Source organism: Orcinus orca, chromosome 13, assembly GCF_937001465.1.
Source record: "Orcinus orca chromosome 13, mOrcOrc1.1, whole genome shotgun sequence".
Lineage (NCBI taxonomy): Eukaryota > Metazoa > Chordata > Mammalia > Artiodactyla > Delphinidae > Orcinus > Orcinus orca.
This window is the reverse complement of record NC_064571.1, coordinates 60340167-60358102: the sequence shown is the minus strand read 5'-3', so window position 1 is coordinate 60358102 and position 17936 is coordinate 60340167. Positions and strand designations below refer to the sequence as shown.

The 17936-nt window shown below is 33.1% G+C and overlaps 1 protein-coding gene across 4 annotated transcripts in view; it reads right to left on the bottom strand.

Annotated features, from left to right (window-relative positions):
- Positions 1–17936, bottom strand: part of MAP4K3 (mitogen-activated protein kinase kinase kinase kinase 3) — a 189864-nt gene that overhangs the window by 32481 nt on the left and 139447 nt on the right. The window contains exons 14-19 of one of the 4 annotated variants that reach the window (XM_049695821.1): positions 17701–17759; positions 16364–16426; positions 8126–8184; positions 6537–6569; positions 2443–2481; positions 2141–2194 (exon numbers count right to left, since the gene is read on the bottom strand). In XM_049695821.1, the coding sequence (XP_049551778.1) occupies positions 2141–2194; positions 2443–2481; positions 6537–6569; positions 8126–8184; positions 16364–16426; positions 17701–17759 (307 nt within the window). The remainder of the gene's footprint in view (positions 1–2140; positions 2195–2442; positions 2482–6536; positions 6570–8125; positions 8185–16363; positions 16427–17700; positions 17760–17936) is intronic. The other 3 variants (XM_004265028.3, XM_049695822.1, XM_004265029.3) reach the window with 3 other exon arrangements.

The window sequence follows — 17936 nt, the reverse complement described above, 5'->3', positions numbered from 1 at the left end:
TGTGGGATCTTCCCGGACCGGGGCACGAACCCGTGTCCCCTGCATTGGCAGGCAGACTCTCAACCACTGTGCCACCAGGGAAGCCCTAGATATGCTTTCTTGTTTTCAAATATTATTTTAGTAATTAAAACTGGAAAAGATAGCCACAATTCCAATTTATATCAATTGAAAGGTAAATAATATAAAAACACAAGCAACAGTTGGTTTAAGGAAAAATAGCAAAATGATATAAAAATATATTACAATGTAAGCTTCATTTTTACTGTTAGATATGGAATATCTCTGATGAAGCTCATCAAAAGCTATATACATACTCTATGAAATTACTGGCAGAATTTTTTGGTTGAAGCTAAGATTCCTTACAACTCAGAACTGGAGTTTTAGAAGTACTAAAAATTAAAAGATTATGGAGCATATACTCTCAGATGAGGAGACTGAGGCCCAGAGAGGTTAAGTGACCTGATTCAAGGTCACAGAGTGGTGAGGTAGAAAGGAAAATCAATGCCCCAGCTGCTTCTCAGGTGTTTCTGTCACTCTACCATGAAACTGCATCTTTCTTTAAAAACAAACAAAAAACAAAAAACAAAACCCCCAAAACTAAAAGGACTAAATATTAATAATTATGTAAGTGAAAATATTCTCCCCTCAAAAATACATTTATATCCAAATTATTTATTTGAAACATATCAGATGAAATTTAATCAACTATATAGTAAGACTCTTTGTAGCTGTAGTAATAATTACAGCTATTACTGACTAATTTATAACATTAAACTACAGGATATGTTTTACTGTCTTTGTAAATGTTTTTCAAAGTTCTTTTTTTATCAACTTGTGCTATGGACTGAATTGTGTCCACTCAAAATTTGTAGGTTGAAACCCTAACCTCCAATGTGCTTGTATTAGGACACAGGGCTTCTAGGAGGTAACTGAGGTTAAATGAGATCATATGGGTGGGGAGCGAATCCAACAGAATTGGTGGCTTTATAAGAAGAGGAAGAGATCTCGATCTCGATCTCTCTCTGTCTCTCTGTGCACAGACTGAGAAAAGGCCATGTGAAGACACAGCAAGAAGGCAGCTGCCTACAAGCCAGGATGAGGGCCCTCACCGGGAACTAAATCTGCGGGCACCTTATCTTGGACATCCCAGCCTCCAGAACTGTGACAAATCTCTGTTGTTCAAGCCACTCAGTCCATGATATTTTGTTATGGCAGCCTGAGCTAAGACATATTTTGGTACTAAGAAGTGGGGTGCTATTGTAATAAATACATAAAAATGTGGAAGCAGTTATGGAACTGGGTAATAGGTAAAGGCTAGGAGAGTTTGGGGGTACATGCTAGAAGTATAGACGTTAAGAGCAAGAGGTCAATGAGAAAAGAGGAGGGCCGGTGAGAAAGCTTCCATCTTCTTAGAGAATACACAAATAGTCATTAACAGAATGTCCTTTAATGGATATTAAAGGCCATTCTGGTGAGGCCTCAAGATGGAAATGATGAACGAGTTATTGGAAACTGGAGGAAAGGTAATCATTGTTATAAAGTGGCAGAGAACTTGGATGAATTGTGTTCATGTTCTAGTGTTTTGTGGAAGGAAAATCTGCAAGGGATGAAATCGGATAGTTAGCTGAGGAGATTTCTAAGCCAAGTGCTGAAGGAGAGGCTTGGTTCTTTCTGACTGCTTACAGTGAAATGTGATTGTATTTGGAGATAGTGCTTCTGGGAGGTAATTAAGGTTAACTGAGGTCATAAGAATGAGGTCCTAATCAGACAGGACTGGTGGCCTTATAAAAAGAGGGAGAGAGATTTCTCTCTTTGCATGCACACACTGAGCAAAGTCCATCTGAGGACATACTGAGAAGGCAGCCACCTGCAAGCCTGGAAGAGAGCTCTCACCAGGAACTAAACTGTCCAGCAGCCCAGCCTCCAGACCATGAGAAATAAAAACCAGTCTATGGTATTTTGTTAAGGATGCCCGAACCGACTAATACAATTAGAACAGAGAAAAGGAAAGAAACTGTGGTACAACCCATGATACTATATTATTAATGATATTAAAATTACTTCAATATTAAGCTGCCAGATTTACTAAATCAGGTCAAATGACACTTTTTCTTTTACCAAAAATGGAAACAGAACTTACTGTTTAGATTCATCATCATCCCCTTCATCATCTTCTAAATGTGCCACATGCCCTCTAAGGATAAAGAAGGATAATTCCACTGTTACCAAATGGACTTTACCACCAAAACAGCTTAAGAAGAAATTTTAGAAAATGCAGGAAGGGCTACTGTAGGACAGAATTTTATTTCTATGTCTTTACAGGATTCAGGATATTAAAACAACAACAACAACACAATCTTAGGCTACATGATAGAGAAGGGGGTAAAGGACTTTACTCATCTGTAACAAAATATTTTAAGCTTAATTAAAAATTAAAGTTACCGCTGATGTAATTCTTCTTCAACAGACTTCAGAAGACTCCTTAGGAGAAAAATAAAAATTAAAAATAATGTGAATAAAGCAAAGAAATACTAAGTACAATTTTTCATCACTTTAACCTTATCTATAAATTTAAAACACTTTTTTACTATTCACTAAAAACTTGCTGTAACGATCATCGCTATACCATAAAACATCAGGTTATATTTAATGAGGTATCTATTTTCTGTTGCTAATGTCTTTATACATGTATTTTAAATGAACAAAATAAATCCAAGTGTTTATTGAAAAATACCAATTCAGACAAAGGACAACCCACCATGAAATGTCACAACTGGGACTGACAAAACAATAATTGCAGGGTCATAGTCAGGGGTTTCCAGGATTTAAATTTTACCTGGAATATTTTACCTGACACCTGAAATTATATTTTCTTTTTCTTAATGTAAGAAAGGTGACACACTTTAAAAAAACATCATGCTCTCAGGCAATCCTACAAAATGAAACTCAACGTGTTGGATCTCTGCAAAAGCATGCATGCATGTGATGTGAATACATGAATGTAGTAGCACTTTGCTTTCACAGAAGACACTCACTTACCTGAAGTATCTGTTCTCCAGTGGTGTACTGGCAAACACATTTACACTTTTGGGATACTAAGCCTGTATCAGACCAGGTGCGAGGATTTTATCATTAGGAGCAATTTATAAAACTTTGATATTCAGGAACGTAAGAGAGAACTCACGGCATTCCTGAAGTTCCCTTACTTCTTTTCACTGCAAATTCATGCAACATACCTCCTATATTATACTCTTCAAGCATCAGAAACTCAATAGCCTTCTTAAAGCTAACGAGATAGAAATACGGTTACTGACAGATTACTGTGGTAAAAGTGATTCAGCAGAAAATTTACTCTCCTCTAATCATTTCCCCTTCCTATATATAGTGGAAAAAACTGCCCTCAGAATTATCAAAGCATAAAACCAGAGAAACTGAAAGGTATGGTTAGCTGGTATATATAATTAATAGAATAGACTTTAGCCATCAAATGTTTTAATTAGGATAGTTTAATAATTTAAGTATTAAAACGTGACAAAGTTTTAAATCTGGACTTGTGAATGACAGGAAAACCATAAACTAATTGCAAATCCTATTTTGCAGATAAAAAAATTAAGGTACTTCAGTCAAACGTATTACCTATTCACAAAGCTCTTCAAGGACTAGCTCTAAGAAGACAGGACTTCTACCTAGAGGCAGTATAGCAAAATGATGACAGGTTGTGAAGCAAAGACAGCCTGAATCTGAATCCTGCCTCTGCCACTGTAAGCTATGTGGCCTTCGATAAGTTACTCTGATTTTCCTAAGCAAAATGGGAATTACAATAGTACCTATGTCAAAATGTTTATCTGCAGATACAATTAATTATTTCTTTGAATAGTATTTCAGAGCACAGTAAGTACTCAATTAGTGTTTTCTTTATTATTATCAACTAAGCAACATCTCTCTAAACCAGCAATTCTCAAAGCAGGGTCTGGGGATCCTGGGGGTCCTTTAGGGTCCGGTAAGAGGTCTGCAAGGTAAAAAAACTATTTTCATAACCTAAAGCACTTTTTTTTTTTTTTTACTCTTAATTCACTCTTTTTCTTTCTTTTTTCACTCTTACTATTTCATTGAGAATGAAACGCTGGAGTTTTCTGGAGACTATGAGATGTATGATATCATAACAGATTAGTAACAGATATGAGAATCCAGCTGTCTTCTATTAAGCCAGACGTTAAGGAGATCTGCAAAGAATATAAAACAATGCCACCTTTCTTACTAATATTATTTTGTTTCAGGAAAAAAACAGCTATTCTTCATAAAAAATGTTATTTGTGGTCCTCAACAAAACGTTTGCTGTATTATACTGACATATCTAAAGCTGCTTCTAAGTCTCATGAGAGGAACAAAGTGGTGTTGCAAAGAGGGTGCCATTAAGAGGTGGCATTTGAATTGGTTCTTTTTTTTTTTAAAGACTTTTTTGATGTGGACCATTTTTAAAGTCTTCATTGAATTTGTTACAATACTGTTTCTGTTTTATGTTTTGGTTTTTTGGCAATGAGGCATGTGAGATCTTAGCTCCTGACCAGGGATCGAACCCACACCCCCTGCATTGGAAGGTGAAGTCTTAACCACTGGATCACCAGGGAAGTCCCTGAACTGCTTCTTAAAGATGAGGAATTTTTTAATACACACAAATTTTTTTTATGATAACATGGAATGAGTATATTACTATTGGAAATAAATAAATGTTTTGAAAAGTTTTCAGTTTAAATTTCCAGTACTATAAATATTGATATTTATAAGTGATATAACCAAAAGCTCATTGGAATCCTTAATAATTTTTAAGACCATAAAGGGATCCTGAGACTAAAAATTTCAGAAGCACTGCTTTAAATTATTTTACCAAATTAAATGTAATATCTCTGAACTGTACAGTGGGCTTTCACATCATCTTAGAAGATGTGAAAACAAACTTTTTCTTAAGCATGTGACAATATTTTTTGAGCCATTTCTTTTTCCAGTAGAGAATATTAGCATTTGAAAATAATTAAGAGGAGAATTTAAATGTAGTTTATTTTCAGTTTACCATATTTAGTTGGACTTATATGGCATTCCACTTTTTAAAACATTATCTTCCTGGGAGTATACGTTCTGTAAGAATAAGAGAACATGAAAAAGCAGCTATCCTAAGGCTAGGGACTCATATGTATATTTTTAAATTCATTTACTTGTAAATTTCCTACTATGTGTTAAGATATTTTGTTAATAAAGTTACAGAATTCATGAAGTCTTAATGAAAAGTAGAAAATATGATTTGCTTTTCAGCCTTTATAAAAGAGAAAATGAAATATGGCTAATTTGCATAAAGGTTCATTTATACCATATCTTGAGAGCATTGGAGAAAAATGTGATACTGATTTAATCACCAATACTGGATGTGACATAATAAATAATGTCACTATTCACTGGTCTACTTGGATTCCTCTATTATGGAATTCTGAGAAAGTAATGAATAAAACAAAACAAAAATGATGCCCTCATACTGAACTACTAAGTCAACTGAAAATGACCAGAAAATCTGGATGAAGAGGTTAAAAATGGAAAAACATGCAAACATAGATCATAGATTTAACTGATAAAGTGAAGAAACCGATAGGGAGAGAAGTCAAAAACCACCACCAAAGTATTTGGCATCTTTGAATTAGCTGCTGGTTACTACAACCATTCAAAATTGCCTAACTGACTCAAAACAATCTGTAAGTACTGCCCTGATTAGATTTGAGAACAAACCAAAAAACTTCCCTATTTCTTTAAAACCAGAAAGCAATTTTATTCTCTCATATTCACTTGCTCTTACAATCAACATTTACTGAGTAAACACTACAAATAAGGGCAACTAATGTGTATTAAACCCTAAATGTGCTAAATGCTTTACAATGATTATTCCATTTCACCCTTAGTATACTATGAGGCAGGTACTATTATAATCCCCATTTATTAGAGAAAATTGAGGTAAATTTCTCCAAGTTACACAGTTTATAGCAAGAGACAGTTCTGACTCTGGATCTGGCATTTACTACTACTATACTTAATTATGCCAGGAATTTCTTTTTACTATTATTTAAGTCTTTAGAAAAGAATTTATTTTTAGAACTTTTGCTCTACATTAAAAACAAAATCAGAAATAATTTAGAGTTTTCTTTTAAAAATAGTATTTTGTTGGTTTAAATAGTCAGAAAAGTTGACCCCAATAATAACAATTCAAAAGAAAACAACCCAGTAAGTCAAAACACATATGCATTCTGTTAAAAAAACAAACAAACTTAGTTCCTGCGTGGTCTGGAATAGGCAGAAACCCATAAATGGAAATCTGTCTGCCTGATCACCTATGGAGAAAGCAGGAAATCCTGTGAGTTTTAAAACACTGCCTAGTCACAAGAATAAAGCAGACATAGCAGTACAGTAAGAGAAGTGCTACATCCATGCTCATGTCACATGTATGTATATACCTGTACACGAAACACAGCCAAAGGGCAAACTTTGGGGCAACCTACCTTGCCAGTGATTCGTTATATAGAATAAAGTTCCTTAAGCAGGGATCCAATTAATCAAAAAATGAAGGTTGGGGAAATTATTAACATTTACCTAGCCAAAGTAACTATATAATATGAAAATGTCTAACAATCAAAAAATCAGACAATGGGGACTAAGGAATCTAGAAAAGCATTTAATGATAGGCCATTTTGGGGGTATTTTTGCAAGTATATAATATAAAAATATATTTAAAATAAACCAAAGTAAATGAAATATTTTTCAAAATTATACAGTCTCTTAAAAATACATCAAACTTTGCTAACAAGATCCTTAAAACTAGTGACCTGAAATTTAGACAAAATAACACAAAAACACGTCAGAATTTATTTGCTAACCCATTATGAGACAAACTTTCCTTTGTTGCCCATCAACAAATCAAGACAAACTATAAACAGCAAATGTTACTATTTTGATAAAATTTCATTTTTCAACCAGGGAAATTTTAGACTTATTTTCCATTTTAGTAAACATAAGGTTTAAAACAAAAACAAAAACTTCATGTTATTTAACTGAAGTTCAGCAAAATCAAAACTAATGCATTTCTCTAGCTTGTCATTCAAAGCCGTTTCTGGGTTAAGAAAAGAGTATTTAAACATTTCGTTTATAAAAAAAGAAACATGATTTTGCGTTATTATCTCTAAATCTGAGTTGCTTGTCTTTTAGTCACCTGCTTAACTTAAGATATTAACATATTTTAACTAAAATATGGGTATATAATATGTCTCAACCCTCTAATGTCACTGAAATTATATTTGGAAATTTTAAGTAGTTCTGATTATTGAAATAATATCTACATAGCTGGGAGATTTTGGCAATTTAAATATTTCCCTATAAATTAGCTTTTATAATGATATTTCATCCATGAACTCAGGAAATGAGACTCTACGGGGAAGAGCAGAGTCCTGTCCCCATATCTTGCTAATTCAGGCCTACGAACATATTAAATTGTTACACCTGGTAAGCTGCCTTTTCACCACCGTGCTGCACCACCTAGACAGTGCCTGGTATACTGCAGACCTTAAACAACCGCTGGATTTATTTCTTGCATAAAATAAATAACTTTTAAACCTTTAGACATATTTTAATGGCTATCTACTTTTTAAAAGACTCTTGACAGCTAAAAAGTTAAGACAAAGATTTTTAAAGAGTGTGAATATTTCCATCTGTTTTCATAGGCCAACACATCTGGGAGATGTACCAAAGCAAGTTTTGTAAGTAATAAACAGGTCAACTTTGCAAATAAAAGAAATAAATTGCTGAAACATATACTCATCTTTAGTTGGAATGTACTTACTTTCTCTAACAGGTAAGGTCTACAAAGTAGCTTGATACAAAAAATTTAAGGTGACTCTCCCCATTATGACAATTATTGAGTAGATGATTAGCAAGGTAGTAATAAAGAAAAGTTAAAAGCATATTATAAAATATATCTACCAGACTAGTACAATTTACTACTGTAAATATTTAAAATACAATTAATATATAACATATTTTAAGGCAATTTAAGTATTCTTAAATTTCAATTTAATTTTAAAAGAATTTTACTTACTTGTTTGCACCTAAAAAGTAACTACTTTGGTGTCCTTGTCCATATTCTAGTTGTAGATCCTAATAGTACAGAATAAAATATTCAGCAAAATAGTAGTGTATCGCAAATCATGATACACTAACGCATATTGTCTTTAAAAGAGAAACCCCAGACTTCAAATAAATCTGTATTGCTATATGTTCTTAAAAAGAAAGCAAGGTAGGACTTCCAACAATAAAAGATTTCAGAAGTTTGTAGTCTTAATTTATATATTTTATTATTTAAGTTACCAAAATTTTCCTGGGAACTTGTTTGAACACCATATGCAAGTTTCATTTATGGTTATTGCTACTGTAATTAACATTTTTAAAAATCAGTTTTTGGAATGAAAAAAGCTGAAAAAAGTATTTATGCTCAAGCTATAATGAAGCAAAAATGATTACAGAAGAGAACAAGCAACAAAATCTTGGTTTGACTTTGTATATAAAATCTGCAATAATTATGTATATATACACATTCACATATTTCTACTACTGCTTCATGCAGGTAATAATTTTTTAAAGGTTAAAAAGAAGGTGGTCTTTCAAAGTGAATTATACATGTGAAATTGCACAAGATTATAAACTAAATTTAAGGACTTTAAATATTTTTTTAAAGAGTTAAGTAGCAAAACTTCAAACGAATATTATTAAGGCAGTTCTTCAACTATTTAAACATTTCCACTGAACGCTGCAGGTTGTAGAGTTAAGAACTGAAATTTAAAGGAACTAACAATCTATGTGCTCAACTGAAATGCCTTCTTGAGGAAAAAAAATGATTTCCAACAACCACGGAAAATACAGTTTCGTTTTCTCCCACTGTATTTCAAGCACCGTTTTAATGATTAAGGGGGAATATTTAACATTTTAAATGAATTTTATTTTCATTAGAATATAGTGTACTTAAAGCGCTATCTAGTTTTACAAGATACTGCCAGATGCACAATGAGGACTTAATGCAAAAGTTACCTTCTTGGAGCAGCCTTCCAAGACTGTCCAGGAAGATAGGTGTAACCTTCTTCGCGACTCCACGGCATTTAACACACAGTTCTCCTCTAGCGTTTACACTGACTTTTAATTAACTTATTTACAAGTTTATAAAAATAGTAGCCAGGCTATAAGCTCCTCAAACAAAGGAAAATTGTTAAATCCATCTTTTTTCCCCACAGCCTAGGGGCTAGCATCGTACCTGGCACACACTAATTAGGCCCTAAGAAAATGCGTGTTCAAATGCCATTTGTTTATTTTACTGTAAACAGATAACTAACACTTCAGCCTCATTAAGATATACATAGATAATTATAGATCACACAAATACTAAGCCTAGAAATACAAGACTTCTAAGCAATACATCACATTTAAGTGAAAAGTTAAAAGCCAAAAGCCAAAAGCCTGGTTTAGACAAGGCTCAAATTTTGTCTTCTTCAATAATTGTGTTCTTCCATGCATAATAATATATGTTCTTACCAGTGACAGAAGAGATAACACATCATAAACAAAAAAGATTAGTGAACTGTCACACTGGTATCACATAAAATTCTAATGAAATTCGGACACCTGTTCTCTTTAATTTGTAATGATAGATCTTAATAGGATGAAATTGCTATTATCATAAGACTGCCACACAGTTATTATGCTGCACTATTTAAGTGGTCATGACTTTATATAGGAGACTTTAAGCTTTGGTATTTAGTAAAGAAAAGTACTAATCTCAATGAATACCTTTCTGAATTCAACTTCATTTTCTTCAGCTGTGCATAACTGGGCCCTTCTACCAGACCAGCAACCTCTTTAGCCAATATAATCTGCTAAGCCTTTAATCAAATGACAGCTTTCAAAAGCGTAATTTGTGCAGAGTGGCCATGGCTTGTGTTATATAAATATAGATATGTCCTAAGAATAGCTAGCTCATCTGTTACATGACAGTTACCAGGTTGATGATAATAATTTAAAAAAGATCAACTGATATATTTAGGAAGGTAAGAGAAGAATCTGAAATAACTAATGAAATATTTTAATAGAAAATGGACTATAAATTCACATACAGAATAACATTCAGGATGGGGAGAAGTTGCTGAAAGATCCAGGTCTGATGATTAAATGTGGCATGTGTTAAGCCCTACCAGGAAAGCTAAAATTGAAAGGGTTTCATTCTTTATTAATTCCTTCTCCGTAAATCAAGTTATGTTTTAGCATCCATAGGGAAAGAAAACAAAAACAAAACCCATGTGCTAGGCATGTCATCAAGGAAAAGGATTGCACTAAGTCCTTCTAATAAGTAGTTAATCTCATTTAATTCAACTATTATTTACTAAGCACTTATTATATGGCAGGAATTCAGACAGCAAATCAGACAAGAAAAATGAGAATAAATAAAAAGGAAAGGAAGAAAAGGGAAACTTGGGCAAAGTTAGTAGTCATTTACATATCTTTAGGGTAGTCTAAGAAAGACTGATCTAAAATGCTTTCCAAAGGGACTTGGACGCTATTCTGTAATAGAAAAATGCTACCAAAGTTATGCTTGGAAAAGCACTCAAAATAACTCTATAAAATGATGGTAAAACATGGCCATTCTTTATAAGCTAAATAAGAATACATTTGAACATGCCAGGATAGATATAAAAAATTTAGTAGCATAAATCAGGCATCCACTTATTAATGAATGACAGTGTTTAACTACACAAAGTCAAAGCAGTAACAACATGGATGGCAACATGCAATAGCCCAGTACAGATTCAAATTGAACACTCAGCAAAAAATTTAAGATGGTCAACCTAAGCCCAATTAAAATATCTTTTGGGGTCAGAAAGTCCTAACTTCAGTGTTTTAATGAATAGAGGAGTACTTGTGAACTCGGATAGAGCCTCTAAGAAGACATGGTCCCAGCAAGAGCTGAAAAAGAACAGAGGATGTGGCGTGGAACACTGGAAAAGAAAAATACATGACCAAGAAAATCTTATTATTGTTTTTTTTTTAAAACCCATCTGGAGATTACAAAGTCTATCTATACCTGATGAGAAAACAGCAGGAAGTCAAAAGAATTGTTACAGTTGGCTACAAAAACACTAAAGAAAAAATACTTTAACAATATGTTTTAACCAAGAAAAAAGAGAATAGCAGAATTTTTTCTCATCAAAAAAATGAGAAAATATGGCACACAAGTAAGGTGTTAGGAGACACCTTTTAATGTGGTAGATAATTTACAGAAGTAAAAAGAGACTAAACCCTCGCTAATTCTTATTTCTTAAAAAGAAAAGCAAGTAGGGTCAGAACACTAACTGAACAAGCAGTGTTCTGACTAATAAAAGCAGAATACTTAAGGGGACTCAAAGTGAATAAACATGACTTTTGTATAGCAAGGCTGGAAATGAATATCAGCAGGTTAGTTTTTTTTTTTTCTTTTTAAATTTTACTGAAGTACAGTTGAAGCAGGTTAGTCTTGATACTCTAGAAAATGTCCTGTAATTGTGCAATTATGAAGGTGAGTTTTCCCTAGAGATTGCTTCATATATAATAGGTAAGAAAAGTGACCATACAACATAAATTTTATAGTAAGTAATAGTTTAACAGATTTAAAATTAACAAAGTTGATGTTTCTTTTCCAGAATAAATTTAACTTTATTTATAGACTTTATTCAATTCTGACCTAATTCAGGGGTAATCTTGTAGTACTTCTGTTATGGTTACTGATAATGATAAATTGGGTATATCTTTTGGACATGTTTTTAATTATAACCTAAATACTTTATTCTTACTTTTTCAGGAATACTGTAAGTTTCTTCAGAGCAATGATTATGTCACTACTTATGTTCCTCCACAGTAATTAACATAGTGCTTTACATATACAGTTGACCCTGGAACAACATGGGTTTAAACTGTATGAGTCCACTTATATGCTGATTTTTTCAATAAATACATACTACAATATCACGTGATCTGCTGTTGGTTGAATCCAAAGATGCAGAGTCACAGGAAGGCCAACTATAAAGTTATACTCGGATTTTCAACTGCTGGTGTCCCTAATCCCCTTGTTGTTTAAGGGTCAACTGTTCTTACCTTTCAATATATTCTTCACTGGTATATGGGCCAAAATGCCTAGTAGAACTAGGAAAATTAGAAAAAATTAGCAGCAGCTGAACAGATGTGTAATACCTTTTAATGTAAAGACAGCATCTTGTAGACCGGCTATATCCATTCTTATGGTTATGGGCAAAACTCTTATTATTATGGAATTTTGCTGAGTTTTTTTCTTTGCTTTTTTAACTCAGGCATCTTTCAAAATTTAAAGACCTTTCTACTCACTAACAATGTTAAAATTCAAGCTCTGTTTCTCTGGTTTCATATATTATGATTGCCTGATTAAAAAAAAAACCTTTACTATAGTAATGATTCTAAATTCATTTACAAAAATCATAAGATGAATACCCTTAGCACTTAAAACAATCAGAAAGCACTGATGACATGGAAGTTTTAGGCAGCAAGGTCTTTAAGGGGGTAAATGTTTCTTTTGGTCCCAAAAGATTTAGGGCTGTCATCTTGGTGCCAATTGTCTACTAAGATGACAGCCAGACATTTTGGGTCCATCAGGTTTCCAGTGGCCAGCGGTAAGTATTTAAGAGTTGAAATCCTGTTCACAGTGCTAAGGTTTTAGAACTATGAAAGTAGGAGACTGAAATAATTATGGACACTTCACATCAAAAAACAAAAACACTAATTTGAAAAGACACATGCACTTCAATGTTCATAGAAGCACTATTTACAATAGCCAAGACATGGAAGCAACCCAGGTGCCCATCAACAGAAGATGTGGTATATACACACAGTGGAATATTACTCAACCATAAAAAAGAATGTAACATTGCCATTTCCAGCAACGTGGATGGGCCTAGAGAATGTTATGCTTAGTGAAATAAATCAGACAAAGACAAATATCATATGATATCACTTATATGTAGAATCTAAAAAATAATACAAATGAATCTATTTACAAAACAGAAACAGGCTCACAAACACAGAAAATAAACTTATGCTTACCAAAAGGGAGAGGGAAGGGGGAGAAAAAAGTTAGGAGTATGGGAATAACAAACTACTGCACATAAAATAGATAAGCAAAAAGGATTTGCTATATAGCACAGGGAATTATACCCAGTATCTTATAATAACCTATAATGGAACATAATCTTAAAAAAAACCCTGAATCACTACGCTATACATCTGAAACTAATGGAATATTGTAAATCAACTATACTTCAATAATATACACATACATACACACCAGAAAATAGCAAGCGTCAAAGAGGATGTGGAGAAATTGGAACCCTTGTGCATTGCTGGTGGGAACTGTAAAATGATGCAGCGGCTATGGAAAACCGTATGGTAATTCCTCCCAAAATCAAGCATAGAATTATCATATGATCCAGCAATTCCCCTTCTAGTTATATACCCAAAAGAACTAAAAGCAGAAACTTGACAGATACTTGTATATCTAGGTTCACAGATGCATTATTCACAATAGTGTCCGTTGATGGATGAATGGATAAACAACATGTGGTTATACATATAATGAAATATTATTCAGGCTTAAGAAATTTTGACACATGCTACAACATGGATGAATCTTGAAGATGTTATGACATTATGCCAAGTGAAGTGAGCCAGTCACTGACATTATTTGTCACAAAATGACAAATAATGTATGATTCCACTTACATGAGGTACCTAGAGTACAGAAAAATTCAGAGACAGAAAATAGAATGGCAGAATGGGAGTTATTGTATAATGGGTAAGGAGTTGCAGCATGAGAAGATGAAAACGTTCTGCAGATCAACAGTGGTGATGGTTGCACAACAATATGAATGTACTTAATGCCACTGGACTGTACACTTAAAAATGGTTACAATGGTACATTTTATGTTATGCATACTTTACTACAATAAAAAAATAACTATGGAACATATATGTTGATTAAAAAGAGAGAGAGCATGAGCACAAGACCAGTATTAGTGGGAAAAAAATATTGCCATTGTTGGGTAGAGGCAATAGTGGTTTAGGTGGAATTGTTGAGCCAGGGTGCTTAGGTCAAACCCCAGCTCCACTATTATTTAGTTGGGTGGTTAAAGTCGATTTCAGCTTCTATGCACTTTAAATCCCCTTATTTGTAAAACAAGGATTAAAATTTTAACATATTTAAAGTGTTTAGAATATAAAGCCTGGTTTAAAAAAACTTCTAGGTAAGTGTTAGCTTTTATCATTAAAAGTGGGCTTTTTAAGGTTGATTTTATAAATAGTAGGATCTGACAAATATTTCATTCATCCCTCTTCTGCCAGAACTATCCACAAGTTAATTGTCCCTAAAGCCCTTCTCTGTCACAAGACTCCCTTGTCAGCTTCTCCCTCTATCATAAGAAACTACTGATTATGTAAGGGGTGTGGGAGGTAGTTCTAGGGAACAGAGCCATGATAACTCACTCAAGTTACTAGGCTAGTTACACACAGGGTAGAGAAAAGAATATTTGTAACTCTAAAAGTAGCATATTTCTGGTTTTGATGTTGTATTTTCCTGGAGAATATTAATACCTAAAACAGTCAATTTAAACTTTTGATTCTGTGGTCTTTTATTTCCACAACAAATGTCATTATTGTCATTCTAGCCTACATATGCCTAATTCTGAAGAAATTTTCAGTCCAGAAATCACTGGCAGTGCTGTCTTCAGGCACTGCACCTCACTTGTCCCCTCACATGGTTAATTCTGGCCTCATGCTTTCTGGCCTCTCTGGGCCGTTTACTGACTCTTCTAGTGTTCCAACTGCTTCTTCCCACCTCCAGCGTTGGTTCTACTTTTGACTGCAAAACAGGCATCACCCCTGTGGTGACCAATTTTCTGTACTTTCTTTCTTCAGACCTAACTGGGGAACACATGCAATCTCATGGTTTCATCTATCATTTCCTCTTTGATGACTTCAATCTTCCTTTTCTGAGCTAATCCCATAATTCTAGTAGTAGTGTGACCATTCCATAATTTCAGCTCTTTATCTGCCGTCTCTAAGAACTGTGCCAATGACTGTTCCCACGTTAATTCCCATGACACTTAGTAGTCAACTGTCCATTATTTTCCTGGAAAATATATAATGGTTCCTATACAATATTGCAATCAGTCTTTTAGTCCCTCCCAGAAGGCAGATGAACCATAGTAACCCAAAAGCTTTCCTCCTTCTTTGACTTCCATAGTACCTATTATATGTTAGCCTTTCCTCATCAATAGTCACCACCAGAAAAAATTTTGGCAATGCACTGTACATTTTGTTGCATGGCTAAGAGTTTATATATACAAATATTTTCCACTGATCCAAGACTGCAACTTTCCTAAAAGAGAAATTATGTCTAAAATCTCTTTTATGTTGTACAAATGTTACTGGGCATAGATATAGGGATTTATATAAAGAATCATTTCAACTAACCAGAATTGAAAGAGGTATGTTATTAAGGCAGAAAGGGAGGAAAGAGTAGGAAAATTCGATTGAAAAGGCAGAAAAGTGGAATCTAGGAGTAAATATGGAGGCAACTTGGGGCCCTGGCCAGCTACAGAACTAGAAAAAACTATCTAATATCAACTATTAAAAGTACTATTTAATATTTACTAGGGTTAATTGCCCATCTTTTCTTACCTAATGGTAAGATAGCCTTAATATTTATAACTTCAGGGAGTTTTTATAACCCAAATTTTGGCCTGAGAAAACTGGATACTTCATAATGCTACAAAGTTAAATTTTATCTGAGACTGATTTCACTGTTAATCAGGGGTAAATTATTTTTTTAAATTATATATATTTTATTTTTGTAATATATGGATATGTATATATATGGATGGTTTCTAGTTCACTAAAACAAGTCACATTATTCAAACTGGACATTTTTATAAGGAAATGTAATTTCTAAAGAAAAAAATCCATATCTGAGTGAGAAAAAAAATGTTCTTATAAAAAAGAAAAAACTTTAACTTTTTGTTGTAATGTTATAATATATTCGAGTAAATATGTTTATTTAATGTGTAGAAAAAATTGCTATCATCCTTTATATATGGTAGGTTGCTAACTGGCAGGACCTTATAAAACAATGCTTAAACCGGTTCATTAAAACTGGACAAAATGTTTGATTAAAAAACCCTGAAAGCAATTAAGACTAAAACAACGCTGACAAAGAAAATCAGAAGATGAGAAATACCAGATTAGATCTTGCAGTGTAGTATATTTCTTCTGAACTGTCCAAAAAATCATCACTGTCGGGCTGTTTAGCAGAGACCAAGAAACCCAAGTTATTAACACTTAGACTAAAAGCCACAAATTCACAATGGGAAACTCACAAGTGAAGTAAGTCCTGCTAACATAACTTTATTAAGGTAAATGCAAAGTCAAATCAGATTAAGGAGCTTCTAAAAAAGCAACAGTGCAACAACTTTCCTCTATAATACAGTTACTAAATTAGTACAGAATTTAAATACATGCAATGGTAAGTTAAAAAGAGAAGCAGAAAATAACAACTGGCATTTATAAACATCATGATTATGTTTTCTTCTAAACCTTCTCCATCTTCTACATAAAGGTCAGGCTTAAGTATTATAACATGATCATTTTAAGAATTTTTCTTTAGCATCCTTTCCTCCATGCTGGTATACTGAATTAGAGCAACTCTTTAAGTTAAAAGGCTAAAGACTCCCTTTGTATGCCTTTAGTCAAGTGGGTTAAAATAAGCATTTAAGAAGAAAGTTCCCACTTCAATCCTGAGCGTTCATTAACAGTTACTTTCTTCTCATTATTAAGCAGAAAAGGGAAAAAAATGAAACATATAATCTGGAGCTTTGGTTAAGTAATTTCATTAGGATTAATTTTGTTTGTTTTTTAAGTCTCATTTTTTATTCTTCCATAGAATATTAACATCTCAAATGTTTGTACAGCATTTTGCTTCTGAGACTACACCTAATATTTTATCATATATCTGGAAAGGGGTATATAAAAAATTAACAAAAGAGAATCATGAAAAGAATGTTTTAGCAATCTTTAAGTAAATGATAAATTTAATCTGCTCTGTACACCTAGTCTCTCCTGAGTCTCAGTTGCTCCAAAGAGATTGGATTCTGTCCTGATATTTAGAAAAGGTGGTTTACACTCTTAAAAAACTGCCCATAAGTTTAATTAGAAGATATGCTATTACTGGCCCAACACTGTAGTTTAAAATTGTGGCATTTATCCTAATAAATATATATGTAAAAAGTCCCTCAAAAACTGCAAAGCAAAAATGAAAAAAAAAAAAAAAGGCTAGCATTAAAAACATTTAATCAACAAATGGTGAAACTAGTAAGTTTCTCCTAAAATAATTTTGAAAATATTCAATCTCAGCAACACAGATTTATTTATTCCAAATTTTAGAATTAGTTATCTTTTTATTTCCCCAAATGCTTTGAAAATATTAATAACTAGCTTTTGTAGTCAGTACCAACATATCACAAAGACTAATTAAAACATTTACTTTCAGTGTTAAGATTCCAAGACTACACTACTTACAAGTTCATGATGTGGTTCTGTCTCCTTCCTTAAGGGTGGATCAAACTTTACTTGGCCAACTAAAAGAGAAAAACAGTAAAGCCTTCATCTGTTTCCATATTTTTAATGATACAATAATTTTAAAAGTTACTCCCATAGCAAAACCTATTTAATTTTACCATCTACCATAGACTGATCACAATCCAAAGATTTAAATAAAGAATCTGTTAGCTGGAAAAAACCCAAGAAAGTCTAAG